The sequence below is a fragment of the Cyprinodon tularosa genome, unplaced genomic scaffold, assembly GCF_016077235.1.
Source record: "Cyprinodon tularosa strain WSP-4 unplaced genomic scaffold, ASM1607723v1 ctg178, whole genome shotgun sequence".
Lineage (NCBI taxonomy): Eukaryota > Metazoa > Chordata > Actinopteri > Cyprinodontiformes > Cyprinodontidae > Cyprinodon > Cyprinodon tularosa.
Window position 1 is genome coordinate 1,009,921 of NW_024038597.1, and position 15,092 is coordinate 1,025,012.

Genomic DNA, 15,092 nt, shown 5'->3' on the forward strand with positions numbered 1-15,092 from the left:
TCAGGGATCCAGAACAGACAGGAACAGAAACAGGTGGCAGGATCCAGATCAGGCAGGAACAGAAACAGGCGGCAGGATCCAGACTTCCAGGCATCCACAGGCTCCCAGGATTTTTCAGAGTCTGACTGGGACCAGAAGCATGACCAGGTGGTCACGCACAGGAGCAGACAGGATCAGGTGCAGACAGGCAGGCTCAGTGGAAGAGGGTAGCCGAGACAGGACGTAGGAACCGGAACTTGAAGCAGGACTTTAAACTGGTCTCCTCCCTGGAGCCAGGCTTACTTTGATAAAAACTGAACCTCCCCCCATAATGAGCCAAAAACCCAGAGGACTCTGTGGGGGAGGAACAGTGGACGATCAGGAGACGAGACAAACACTAAAACCCTCTTTCCACTGGCAGCTAGGATCCAGGACAGGAACCAAATAAAACTGAACAGAAAGACTGACAGAAAGACAAGCAATGATCTGGCCCTGAATGCTCAGGCTGAACTGAATATAAACCACAGGAAACAGGTGAGAGGAATAAACTACGATTGAGGCAGGGAGGGAGAACGGCAGGCAAGAGGATTCACCAATTAAGGGAGAGCAAACAGGTCAGATCATGACATGTATCTAGATGGTTTGAAGTCTGATTATGGAAAATCGACCGTGAAACTCAGTGAACTAGTTTGAAAATCAAAATTTCAAGCCAATAGGGACAAGACCTTATTACCTTTGTAAAATAAAAATAAAAATGTGGATATTTTGATGGCAAAAATTAATGTCAATGTAATAACAAGAAACGCCAATTTGCCCGAATATATCAAGAAAAATAACAAAAGTAATTCTATAAAAAATTGGCACCTACATTTTTTAGTTTATAAACCTAACTATAATTGTAAACTAGGCTTATTAACAATTTAACTTTACTTTTTAACTTTTCAATTAGCTTTTTACCTTTTTTTTTCTTGATTTGTTAACTTTTTTTCTCAACTTAATTTCCAGTAGGTAATATATCATTCAATGGCTCATCTTATTGGTCAAATGGCAAAATTATATGTACAGCCATGTAGCAGCATATTTGCTGAATGGTTGGATATAGATCTTGTGCTTCTAGACCTCACTGAGGGACGGGGGGGACTCCATTTGTAAGGGGAATGTAAGTGATCATAAAATGGTAACTTTCCCGATAAAGGGTTAAGAAGCAGAAAGACGTGCAGCCTGCCAATTTATATGTTTCTGTTCATTCGGATCTCAGTTCACATCAGAACTAGAACTAGCTAAAAATTTACATTTACAGTCATATGTTTATATTACTGTTTTTATATATTTTTTTTAAACTTTTTTTCAAGGCTGCACTTTTAAAAAGATGAAATTGTCCAGAAAGCTGTTCCAAAATAATTTTTGTTTTCTTTTACACTTGTGTACGGTGGCCCAGAGGTGTCACCACTAATACAAAATCCGCAACACAAATTCAAGAGCCGCAACACAATTACAAAAGCCGCAACACAAATACAAGAGCCACAACACAATTACAAAAGCCGCAACACAAATACAAGAGCCGCAACACAATTACAAAAGCCGCAACACAATTACAAAAGCCGCAACACAAATACAAGAGCCGCAACACAAATACAAAAGCCGCAACACAATTACAAAATCCGCAACACAAATACAAGAGCCGCAACATAATTACAAAAGCAGCAACACAATTACAAAAGCCGCAACACAAATACAAGAGCCGCAACACAATTACAAAAGCCGCAACACAAATACAAAAGCCGCAACACAATTACAAAAGCCGCAACACAAATACAAGAGCCGCAACACAATTACAAAAGCCGCATGACAAATACAAGAGCCGCAACACAATTACAAAAGCCGCAACACAATTACAAAAGCTGCAACACAAATACAAGAGCCGCAACACAAATACAAAAGCCGCAAGACAATTACAAAAGCTGCAACACAAATACAAGAGCGGCAACACAATTACAAAAGCCACAACACAAATACAAGAGCCGCAACACAATTACAAAAGCCGCAACACAATTACAAAAGCCGCAACACAAATACAAGAGCCGCAACACAAATACAAAAGCCGCAACACAATTACAAAATCTGCAACACAAATACAAAAGCCGCAACACAATTACAAAAGCCGCAACACAAATACAAGAGCCGCAACACAATTACAAAAGCCGCAAGACAAATACAAGAGCCGCAACACAATTACAAAAGCCGCAACACAATTACAAAAGCCGCAACACAAATACAAGAGCCGCAACACAAATACAAAAGCCGCAAGACAATTACAAAAGCTGCAACACAAATACAAGAGCCGCAACACAATTACAAAAGCCGCAACACAAATACAAGAGCCGCAACACAATTACAAAAGCCGCAACACAATTACAAAAGCCGCAACACAAATACAAGAGCCGCAACACAAATACAAGAGCCGCAACACAAATACAAGAGCCGCAACACAATTACAAAAGCCGCAACACAAATACAAGAGCCGCAACACAATTACAAAAGCCGCAACACAATTACAAAAGCCGCAACACAAATACAAGAGCCGCAACACAAATACAAAAGCCGCAAGACAATTACAAAAGCTGCAACACAAATACAAGAGCCGCAACACAATTACAAAAGCCGCAACACAAATACAAGAGCCGCAACACAATTACAAAAGCCGCAACACAATTACAAAAGCCGCAACACAAATACAAGAGCCGCAACACAATTACAAAAGCCGCAACACAATTACAAGAGCCGCAACACAATTACAAAAGCCGCAACACAAATACAAGAGCCGCAACACAATTACAAAAGCCGCAACACAATTACAAAAGCCGCAACACAAATACAAGAGCCGCAACACAATTACAAAAGCCGCAACACAATCACAAAAGCCGCAACACAAATACAAGAGCCGCAACACAAATACAAAAGCCGCAACACAATTACAAAATCCGCAACACAAATACAAGAGCCGCAACACAATTACAAAAGCCGCAACACAATTACAAAAGCCGCAACACAAATACAAGAGCCGCAACACAATTACAAAAGCTGCAACACAATTACAAAAGCCGCAACACAAATACAAAAGCCGCAACACAATTACAAGAGCCGCAACACAAATACAAGAGCCGCAACACAATTACAAAAGCCGCAACACAATTACAAAAGCCGCAACACAAATACAAAAGCCGCAACACAATTACAAAATCCGCAACACAAATACAAGAGCCGCAACACAATTACAAAAGCCGCAACAAAATTACAAAAGCCGCAACACAAATACAAGAGCCGCAACACAATTACAAAAGCCGCAACACAATTACAAAAGCCGCAACACAATTACAAAAGCCGCAACACAATTACAAAAGCCGCAACACAAATACAAAAGCCGCAACACAATTACAAAATCCGCAACACAAATACAAGAGCCGCAACACAATTACAAAAGCCACAACAAAATTACAAAAGCCGCAACACAAATACAAGAGCCGCAACACAAATACAAAAGCCGCAACACAAATACAAAAGCCGCAACACACATACAAGAGCCGCAATTCCCATTGTGTTGCGGCTCTTGTATTTGTGTTGCGGCTTTTGTATTAGTGGTGACACCTCTGGGCCACCGTACTTGTGTCAACAAAATGACAAAAAAATCTGTCTAAGTCTATCATTAAGAATCCCTCCCTGAATCCCCCCCTCCCATAGGAACAACGGCATAGACTACATGGAGCTGCGCCTGTGGATCGGCATCCACTCCTGCCTGCAGTGCTTCATCCTGGTGGCATCAGACGCCAGTTACATCATCAAGTACATGACGCGCTTCACGGAGGAAGGCTTCTCCAGCCTCATCTCCTTCATCTTCATCTCCGACGCCATCAAGAAGATGGTGGGCTCTTTCAAGTATTACCCCATCAACACCGACTTCAAGCCAGACTACGTCACCACCTACAAGTGCGAGTGCCTCGCCCCCGACCCGAGTGAGTTCACCCCTTCGCCCAGGGACATCCATGGGGGTTCAGACAGACAGTTCAGTCTTTTTGGAGGTTAAAGCACATCTGAAACGTGTTCAGATCCCCGTGGTAAAGTTCTAAATAAAATAAAAAAACAAAAATAAACACGTTAATGTCACATTCTGCAAAACCATCAGATCTTTTAATGAGTTTCTAAATTTAAAAAGCCATCATTTAGATTTAAACAAATTAGAGCTGATTTCATTCTGTCAGCTGATTAATAAAGGTTCAGGTTTCCTTTCAGGATTTTCTTCAGGCTTCCTTTAACTGAAATCCCAGCCTGCAGTGTGGAGTTAAAGGATCCCATTATCTCATTAGGCAAAGCTAAGAGTGGAGTTAAAAATATCAATAAGCTACAATTAAGACACATCTAAATAACTGGAAAAATCTCAGTACAGTTAGAGAGACAATAAATCATAGACAGAACAGATTCTGTTGAAAAATAATGACTATAAGATGGCAGCCACTGTTAACAAACTGCAGCAATTCCTGCAAAGTACAATTTGAACAATCTTCTGCAATCTCCAGAGCTTGTGATTATGTTTTCCAAAGAAAACCTTATATGAAACATATAATAACCATATGTCTAAAATACCCTTAAAGGAAAAGTCCGGTCAGCAATGATTAATCAATGGATCATTGTTTATACATAAATCAATACCTTCGTGGTGATTTAATGAAATTAGCATTAATCAATGAAAATATAAAAATAATAATTTTAGTCGCGATCACTGAGTCTGGGAGCGGCCATTTTTGCCCAAATATACTAACCCCTCCCTCCTGCCATCTTCCAGCAGTGACGTCACGGTGCGGTAAGCCTAGCGCCATTCTCCCCGCTTTACAAGCTAAATCAATGGGAACTACTAGACACATCTGCAATCAACAACAATTATTGAAGATTTCCAGAGGACTTCACCATTGAAATTCACCAGAGCTATAGTGAAACTGACAATGCCCACGTGCATGGCAGCTGGATGCTGGAATACATCGGGTAAAAGTGGAAAAAAAAGAGTTATTCCACCTTTCTGATTCCTGATCCTCCACGGACGGGTTGGTCGTTGGATCGCCAACTTGAAGAGGGAGGACTTGCCATCGAACTTCTGGCCAGAGAAAAAACCCGTAATATGTAGCCAACATTTGGAAGAAGAATGTTTTCAGGATGACTTGGATAATAACGCGTTGTGACAAACACCAGATACAGCACTGGGACTTGATCAACAGCCGATACCGCACCGTGACAATGTCACTAACCAGTAGGTGGCAGTAGTGTTCTTTGACAAACATGGATGCCTCCAGTAAAGCACATTCACATGAAAATTACTCTGAATTAAAAACACTAATAATTTTTTGTACAGTATGTAATAATTTCATATTTAAAATACTTATATGACCGGACTTTTCCTAATATTTTGCTCTTAAATTTTCAAAGCGTCTGTCTGGAACACTAACATCCCATAATCACGGTGAAACCGGAGGCTGATGATTCCGTTTACTCTTCCTCCAAATGTAACTATGAGTTTTATAAAGGTGGATGAAGAAGCTAAAGAATCTAAACCCTCAGGTTGCTTCTTAAAAGCTGAAGGTAGATTTAATTTTAAAGTCTGAGTGAATCCGAATCAACCAAAGAAGAATATCAGCAGGATGGAAAGTTTTGGAACGACTTCTCCAGACACAGCTAACTGTGAGCGAAAATCTGTGGGTTCACCTGAAAATGGCTGCGAAGCTAAAAGAGCTGGAGAGGTTTCATGGGATTCTGTTGGAGACACAAAACACAGATAGCTTTAGATAAAATGACACACGCCGAACCTCCATCCTGACAGAGTTTACTCGATCCTTATTAGCATGAACAGAATATCTGCACCAGAGTGAGATCAGTGGATGTAAACCTCTTTTGATGCTTTTGCCATGACAGTACTTAAAAATTCCTACTTCTAACACCAATGCCAAAGCGTCTAACTCTGCACCAAATTTTAGATGATTTGATGACTCTATTTTCCATAAAGATGGATCTGCGTGTCAGCCATATTGGCTGATGTAACCTGTAACAGAAGCAGGCCACATACAGAGCCCTGAGGAACACCTTCTGTTTGGTCCAGCAAACAGTAGCAGCCATTCAAAATGCCCGTTCCCAGTCAAACGCCAACAGAATGGCAGCACACTCCCCTGCAAATCCCAGCAAAATCCCCTCCATGAACCCAACATATGTTTTTATGGACTCCAACCAAGGGTCTGACCAGGAGATGGCGCTTCTCTTTACATCTTAATGTCCACAATTCATGACAGAAATAATATTTTTGTAAAAAGAGTGATGTTTAAGAAGGGGACCAGAACCCAGGCCCACCAAAGAAGGTTTAGGGAAATTTTGAATGGCTACTACTGTAAACAGATGAAGGATTTCTCCTCTGATGGTCCACTTTATCTGGGCCAATGTGAGATCTCATCACATCTTCGATCCAGACCAAACCAGTATGGACCTCCCAGTCAGCCAAAGGTGACGTACATCAGGAAACCTAGAAACGTTGAAATCTTTGCAATACTTTGTTTTGCATCTGCACTCTTTTTATAGGATATCATCGTGGCATCTTCATTTTCGAACCTGCCTGGTCGCTCTCTGCCATGTTTATACTGAATTAACATTAAAAGAGGACATTTTTTAGCAATCTCTGCCAGAAGCAATGAAAACACCTTAAACTGACCAGAAGAAGCACTGTCTGAACGCCAGAGCTGTAGTTTTCCATAATCTTCATCCTGGATGGGTCCCTTAGGCAGTAAAATGATGAAAATAGATTAAAGGAACAGTACACCCAAAACATGATGAGCCTTCATTTTCTACTCCCCCCCCATGCTGAACAACACTCTGGAGTACTTTTTTGATATCTCAAATGCATCTGGAGATCTGGGAGGCTTCTTGCTGTCTGCTGACATTCAAATAATGGAGGTCTATGGCGCCCGAGGCAGAAAGGTCCATAAAAGTCCACAAAAAACGTGTCAATATTCCTCCATACTGCTCGTCCAATGTATTCCAAGTGTCCTGAGTGGGTAGCGTCCATAATTTACTCGAAACGAAGTCATTTAGAATGTTTTTAGAGCATAAACAGTAGTGTATAGGATTTCCTAAAAGTGCGCGCCTGCGAGTTCACGAGTCTACGGAAACCGCGGCAGACCAAACCAGATGAAAGTGCGCATTCAGCTCGGCAAAGAACTCATGCTCTTCCTCAACACTGAAGTCCTCAGACATTTTTCTTTCGTTGTTTCTTTCTTTGCACAGGTAAACAGCACATTTCTTCTTCTACGCTTGAATAATCGGCAGAGCAGACGCTGAATGCGCACTTTCATCTGGTTTGGTCTGCCGCGGTTTCCGTAGACTCGTGAACGCGCTTTTAGGAAATCCTATACACTACTGTTTATGCTCTAAAAACATTCTAAATGACTTCGTTTAGAGTAAATTATGGATGCTACCCACTCAGGACACTTGGAATACATTGGACGAGCAGTATGGAGGAATATTGACACGTTTTTTGTGGACTTTTATGGACCTTTCTGCCTCGGGCGCCATAGACCTCCATTATTTGAATGTCAGCAGACAGCAAGAAGCCTCCCAGATCTCCAGATGCATTTGAGATATCAAAAAAGTACTCCAGAGTGTTGTTCAGCATGGGGGTGAGTAGAAAATTAAGGCTAATCATGTTTTGGGTGTACTATTCCTTTAAAGTTAACAAATCTTTAAAAAACAATCAATCAATCAATTTCTTTATTGCCAACTACAATTTAAATAGTAATTAAGGTTTCAGTTTTAGTACAAGCCGTACGTGCCGCAGAACGCTGCCTATGGCACGTTCTTATGGTGCCAAGGGCCCCACCGTGAGGCGGTTCCCTCTAACGCTGCCTTTATTTCTGTGGAAAGATAGGAGCCATGTTGGAATGGAGAGGGGGGTAAAAGCACATTTCACCCTTTATCCTTGACAGGATACAGTTTGAGATATTAAAAAAAACCTCAGCACCAGGAAAGCACATAAAATCACGAGACAAACATTTCAGCAGAGGGTCACATCGGAGGCTGGAGCCACAAGAAAGTCAATCTGACATTTGAGCATTAGTTATCTGTTCAATCTGTCCATGAACGCTGTCCACAGGCCATTGTCCTTGATAAGATGGAAGTTTATAAACTAGCACTAAAGTTCTGGACGCATCCACAGATGTTTGCAGGTAGGGGAGAGGGGGTGCAGTTCTTGGCCCTTCCGCCATAACATCCTGGGTAGATATAATAAGGGGGAGGCCAAATCCACGATAACACTTATGGTTTTGAGAGCAGGCTGCACAGGAATTTTCCGTCAGCCTTGAGTCTTTCCTTGCTGGCTCTACACGGCAAATCCAATATTCCAAATATGTTAAAAATTTGACCAATTGCATTGAGAGGCCGGCTGACCAGATCAATTGTTTGAATTTGGGTGATATGAAGAGAGACCATAGAAAAGACAAGACACAGCAAAGCAGGGACAGATCAGGGAGGAACAGGAGCTGCAGGAAAGTACGACCTCCTCCTTCAAGAGTCAGAACAGAGCTCTGATTCCAGGAAATAATAATCCCTAAGAACAGAAACAGTCTTAGATGTGGGCTGATTATTGATGGATATTAGCAGTAGTTTTTGTGGACATTGATTTCTGTAACTGATTTGTCTCTGTTTGCTTTCACCATGCTCAAACATCCGGCTGCCGTATTTTGCAAGTGAGTTCCTCTCTGTTTGTTTGCATGCGTCTGCGAGTGCTCACAGCAATGTCCAGCGGGTGGATTCTCATCATGTTTTGCATTTCTTTTTGCTCCCCTTTTGTTTTCCTCCCCTCCCCTGTTATTTTCTGTCTCATTACCCCATGCGTTTGTGTGTTTGTCTATCTCCACCATTCACTAACAGTGGCTGCAATCATCTTCAATGGTTTAGTTCCAATGCCAGATAACAGCTCTAGTGTCTCTGGGGTAAGTGCTTGTTTTCACTTTTTTTCACTCGGTTTTTGGTTCTCTGTATCGTAAACCAGTTGTGTCCGTCCTCCGTAAAGTTTCAGCTGCAAAATGAATCCAAACGCTAGAAAAGAGCTAACCCTAGCATCGCCTCATTGCGACAGAAGTGGCTTTGCTCTCCTCTTATCCGCCTTTGTTTGTTTCTTGCCGTCGATCCTGCCGCCGTCCAGTTCTTCTCTGTGGTCTCTAACTTCCGACCCGTGCTGACATATTTACTCTGTTCGTGTCTTTGCCAAAACACTTCACTTGTCGCCTTCTCCTGTCTGCCCAACACTGCCGCCCACCATCCCAGTTGAATATCACAGCTCTGGACTGGAGTCAGCTGGGCAAGAAGGAGTGCATGAAGTATGGAGGCTCTCTGGTGGGAAAGTCCTGCAAATTCGTCCCCGACCTGGCCCTCATGTCCTTCATCCTTTTCTTTGGCACCTACTCCATGACGGTCTCTCTGAAGAAGTTCAAGTTCAGCCGCTACTTCCCCACCAAGGTAACAGAACTGTTCATGAACACTTGCACACACAGATTAATTATTTTAATCTAGATTAATCTCACTGTTATCTTGGAATTAATCTAAATTAATCTAGATTAAAATTGCTCATCTGAATTCTGCCAAAAACATTCATGATTTTTGTGTGCTACCTCCAGAATTTAAAAGAAACAGCTTGCCGATTTACCGAGTGTTTCTGGCTAAATCTTTCTATGCATTTTTTTCAATTTTGGGCGTTTACATAGAGTATTCATAACTAGTCCAGAACTTATGTCCAACGAGAGCCTATGCATAATGCACGGCAGCGTAATGCCCATGAGATGATGCTTTTGCATGAATGACCGGTCTGCATGAAAAGATGTCTTTGATTGCAGTATTAACCTAGCTGCAGTTTCCCCCCCACAAAAAATGAATAAATGAAAAGAAAAAAGAAAAAGAAAGAAATAAGGTTTGTTACCTTAGTTAGTTACCTTATTAAGGTTAGTAAGTTACCTTCCTATTGCCCCTCGGAAGTGTGTTGGTGGTGGGCGTGAACGCAGGGAGGATCCATCACTCACCTTCTGGCTCACCCTATGATGGGGATGAAGTCTGGAGGAGAACTGACGGTTTCCTCCTGTGAACCCCCTTTATACCAAAACGCTGCCAATACGCCATTATACAGTAGCTGGAAGTTAGAAACACGTTCAGCGCTCGTCTGGAACACGTCAGATACGTTGGAGAGAAGTTCTAGATAAGTTACACAGAAGTTATGCACAAGTTACTCAAAGGTTGATAAGCTAGACGCCACGACTGATGAGGAACTTAGACTTAACGTGTGTCAACCATCAGATTACTGACCTGTAACTTATGGCCCAGGTGTGAGCATCAGGGTTCGTACACCTTTTCCAAAGTCAAAATCAAGCACTTTTCAAGCACTTTCATGATCCATTTTAAAACTTTTTCCAGCACCTTACGGAACCAGTGTTGCGTGGATGACGGCCGGGGTGTGGGGGGGGTCAAAATGAATACATAAAACTAAATCCTTTCTTAATTTGTCAGAGCACACGAGGCAGATATTTATTTTCTATTATCAGTTTTAATAAACTACTTACCTTTCCACATATAGTTCACCGATGATGAAGACGACGAAGACGAAAGAAAATTATTCCTCTGCCATGTCGTAGTAATATAACCAACCAGAGGGTGTCGCATTTCAGTATTATCAGCCGTAGAGTTATCAATGCTGTTTTAAGGTCTGGGCCTGGCAATGAATTAAAACTTCGGGGTTTTTTTGTTGTTGTTTTTTTGGAACGTTGGCGAGGCGGTACCGTGAATTTGGCGAGGCGGCCGCCAAACTACAATAACATTACATTATCACACCGTACTCTCAGTCACTATGACTTACCCTTCATGTGACTCGACAGAGCAGACTCGCCCAATGTGAAAAGCTGCACATCTTTTTGCAGACTTTACAAGAGGCAACTTGTGGGATTTGTCCCCGTTTAATCCATAATTTGTATTTTTAATCTTCCAGCCAACGACAACCTCCCGGCATGGTGCCGTAGTGGTTTCATGGGGGCGGAGTCACACATGGAAATAGACTGGCAGATCGCAGGTTTCATTTTCGGGCTCTCCAACATTTTATTTCTCCATTTAATAAACACACGATTCAGTTAGATAGGTATTTGTTGCGAAAGAAATAGTTACAATTTCAAGCATTTTCAAGCATTTCATCCAAAATATAAGCACTTTTCAAACCTTGAAAACACAACGTCAAAATGCAAGCATTTTCAAGGATTTCCAGCACCCGTACGAACCCTGGAGGATACAATGGGATATGTCATGTATGGTAACGTACTCGCCGTATGTCGATGTTTGCCAGCGTGCTTCAGCGTGCTCATCACTGCTCATAACAAAACGTACAAATAATTTATCCAACATATTCCAGGGTTTTTGGAAGATTTTTCGTACGTCAGGCATACGTTGGTCACGGCCAACAAACTTCCTAGCAGACATGATGCTAAATCTGCTGCGACTGCAAACCTTCTTTCTTTCTTTTTCTTTATTCTTTTTTTTGGCAGGCGGTAAACAGCAGCTAAATTAATACCCCGATCAAAGACATCTTTTTCTGCAGGCCGGGCGTCTCTAGGCACATAGCTTCCCCCCTCAGGACACTGGCTTGGACAGAAGAACTGGAGTCATTATGAATACTCTATGTATATGCCCAAAATTAGAAAAATATATAGAAATTTCAGCATATGCCAGCGTTTTAGTAGCCTCGTTAGACCATCCTGATCTCGCGAGCTTTCAAGGTTTCACTCGCAGATCAGTCTGGAGACTCTCCGTTAAAGAAAATTTGGAGCCGTTCACCAAACGAACGTCCAATCAGCTTTGGCTTTGAGGCGGGTTGAGGTGCGACGCGACGAGAAGCGCGACAGTTCAGTCTAAAGAACATGGCGGCTTCAGCCGATGAAACTAGCGTTAGCGTGGCTATCGAGCAAGTTTTATCGGAATTACAGAATAAGAAGAAAGAAGAGCAAAACACTGCTCTGGAGGCTTTTCTCGGAGGAAAAGATGTTTTTGCTCTTCTCCCGACTGGTTTCGTCAAGAGTAGCCTGGCTTGTGGTTGTGTTTTCATCGTCGCTCTGTTAGTACGTCATATGCTTCGTTGATCTGATTGGTTTATTTGGCCCGTCTTTCACCAACATAGGCCAATCAGCTAACCAGTATTTTCGCCCCTTCCCAAAATTACTTCAACGGAAGGTTTCCAGATGGATATGCGGAGCAAATCCATCTGGCGGAGTCAGGTTAGCGTTTTAGGAGATCATAGGAAGTAGGGCATATGCTGGATGAATCGTCAAGATGTGACAGGGTCCTAACCTGCTTGCAAACAGCGCAGCGTGATTGTTCCCAACAATGAAATTGTCTGTAAGGACATTAGATATTCCACCACATTCCAGGGGAAAATTAGGGCGTACCAAAGCAAAACACAGGGCATGCAATTTCTAATATTTCTAGTAAAAGGCATTGCTAGTTTAAAGCCTGCCATCAGGTCTCATCCATGCTTTTTATTCATAAACTGACAAATATTTTTTTTTGTCCTTCCAGCTGAGGAAACTCATCAGTGACTTTTCCATCTTCATGTCCATCATGACGTTCGTCGGCCTTGATATGTTGGTGGGACTCAAAACTCCTAAACTGATCGTCCCCACCGAATTTAAGGTGAAATAAGTTAACTCATTTTACATTAAAAAAAAGGAACCGCTGGTTTTGAAAATGTCTGAAGGGCGTTAACAGGGTGCTTGGCTGTTCAGTAGATCAGAGAGTTATTAGATGTTTGCAAAACAGATCGGTTTTCTTCTAACATATAGGTTAACAAAACATAATAACTTTTAAATTATTTCAGACCAGCAATCAGTATTAACTGATGTTGGCCTGCGGCTTTTCTTCAGCCATGTTGGAAGCATGCACTGCAAAACATTGAAATAACTAATTTCTTCTTAAAATAAGTGCATTTGTTCTTGAATTGAGGAGGTAAATGAGATACTTTGCCAATGGAAAAAGACAATTTCCTTTTAAAATAGGAAGAAAAAAACAGTTGCATGGTCTTATTTCAAATGTAATTATCTAATTATCTTATTTTAAGAGTAAAAATACTCATTCTGTTGGCAGTTAATCTTATTTACTTATTTGTGAAATTTGTTTTCTTATTTTTTAGATTGTTTTTGCAGTGTTTGGAGCATTTTTAGGGTGATGTCCGCAGCAGTGGACTCAGATCCAGATCCAGGCGTTGAGCAGGCTGCTCCAAAACCGTCTCTCTATAGAGATGGAGATTCTGGAGTAATTTAGATGTTTTGGTTTTTCTAAATAAGGTGGGGACAGTGTTGTGCATGAATGCGTTCAATGAACAGCGTTTTTTTGGTAATGAACCGTTTTTTGGTAATGAACGTTCACTCTGAGAATAATGAGCGACTAACACAGCTCACATTGGCGTTCAATAGATCACGACACTTTTCATTGGATAACGTCGGGTTTTACGGCACCTATAACGTAAACATCCTGACAGAGCAGCATGTCTGCTGCTGGCACCAGTCTGCTCCATTCAGACTCATCTGCTGGGATTTCTGATGCCAGTTTAGCAGAGCGCTCGGCAGTTTGATCAACTAACAAAGGAATAAACTCACGTTTTAGTGCAAACTGTTCCCACCAGGATTTAACAAACAGGTCCGTCTGTCAGCCACGCCCACTTCACCTTTAAAGCCACACACGGAGTTAAAGCATCTGAATTATCTGGCTTTGCATTCAAATGCAGAGTTCATTTCTCCATTCTGAGCTCAAGAAAGTTCAATTTATTTAATTATTTTCATGATAATAGTTATAAGGTTTGTTTCTGCTTGTTGCCTGCTGCTGAATTCTTCCTGTTAAAAGGGAGTTTTTCTTCTCCACTGTCGCTACAAGCATGCTTAGTGTGAGGGATTGCTGAGGATTAAATGAGTTGACAGGATGATCTGGTGAACTGTAAAGTGCCTTGAGATTACATGTGTAGTGAACTGGCTCTATAGAAATAACCTGAGTTGAATTGAATTAAATTTGCTTGATGATCTGAAACATTAAAGCCAGTAAAAAAAAGGGTTGTTGAACTGGAGTCCTTTTCCTTTGAGGGAATAAAACAGTTAAAAACATTTGATGTTTTGCTCCTGCTGGTTTCTTTATTTATTTATACACTGGTTTCCTTTCCATGTGGCCTAATCCAGAGTTTTTCTAACATCTATGGTCCTCTGCTCTCACAGCCGACGCGGCCGGGTCGTGGCTGGCTGGTGATGCCTTTTGGGAAGAACCCTTGGTGGATCTATGTGGCCAGCTTTGTTCCAGCTCTGCTTGTGACGATCCTCATCTTCATGGACCAGCAGATCAGCGCCGTCATCGTTAACCGCAAGGAGAACAAGCTCAAGGTTCCTTCCCACTCACTGCCTTCCGTTAACTCATGCTGGTGAAGATTCTCAGTCATCCAGGTCCTAGTCATTCCAAAAAAAGTTAAAAACAATCCACTGGACTTTGTCTCCAAGTTTGTAGACGTTTCGCTTCTCGTCCAGGAAGCTTTTTCAATTCAAAATGTCAGAAATAGCTTTGATTTCCGGGCTTTATAGAGTGGCCCAAAAACAAAGCTTTGTTTTGGCTCAGAAAACACGCAAATTGAAGCAGAAGATCAGGTCCACGCTTTAGAAATGGGGGTCGTTTGGCTTTTTTCTTAGCCTGTAATACCCGAAACCTGTCTATGTCTCTGAAAAGGGGGTCGTTAAAGGGAATTATTGGACTGGCTGAAAAGTTGAGGCCCTCTGGTCCTCTGTAATGGGGTTGGGGTTGCCATGATAGTGGAAGGGAATCAACTGTATCGCTGCACTTTAGGTTTTTGAAAGTCCACCCCCTCTGAACAATGTTGGACCAGAATGTTCACATTTTGGACAAAGAAGACAGGTGGTTTGAGAGGGGCGTGAAGGAAGCCATCTATGTTAAGAAAGAAAAAAACAACCTTAAACAGAGGGGGACGTTTCAAAAACCTCAGATCCCTTCCCGCTATTATCACAATCCGATTA

General features: G+C 41.8%; 1 protein-coding gene across 1 annotated transcript in view; it reads left to right on the forward strand.

Annotated features, from left to right (window-relative positions):
• The window catches only part of slc4a5a (solute carrier family 4 member 5a), an 89,640-nt gene that overhangs the window by 60,483 nt on the left and 14,065 nt on the right, over nt 1-15,092 (forward strand). Inside the window, exons 15-19 of the mRNA XM_038281972.1 lie at nt 3,718-3,989; nt 8,959-8,993; nt 9,328-9,519; nt 12,607-12,720; nt 14,289-14,450. Coding sequence (XP_038137900.1) covers nt 3,718-3,989; nt 8,959-8,993; nt 9,328-9,519; nt 12,607-12,720; nt 14,289-14,450 — 775 coding nt within the window. The remainder of the gene's footprint in view (nt 1-3,717; nt 3,990-8,958; nt 8,994-9,327; nt 9,520-12,606; nt 12,721-14,288; nt 14,451-15,092) is intronic.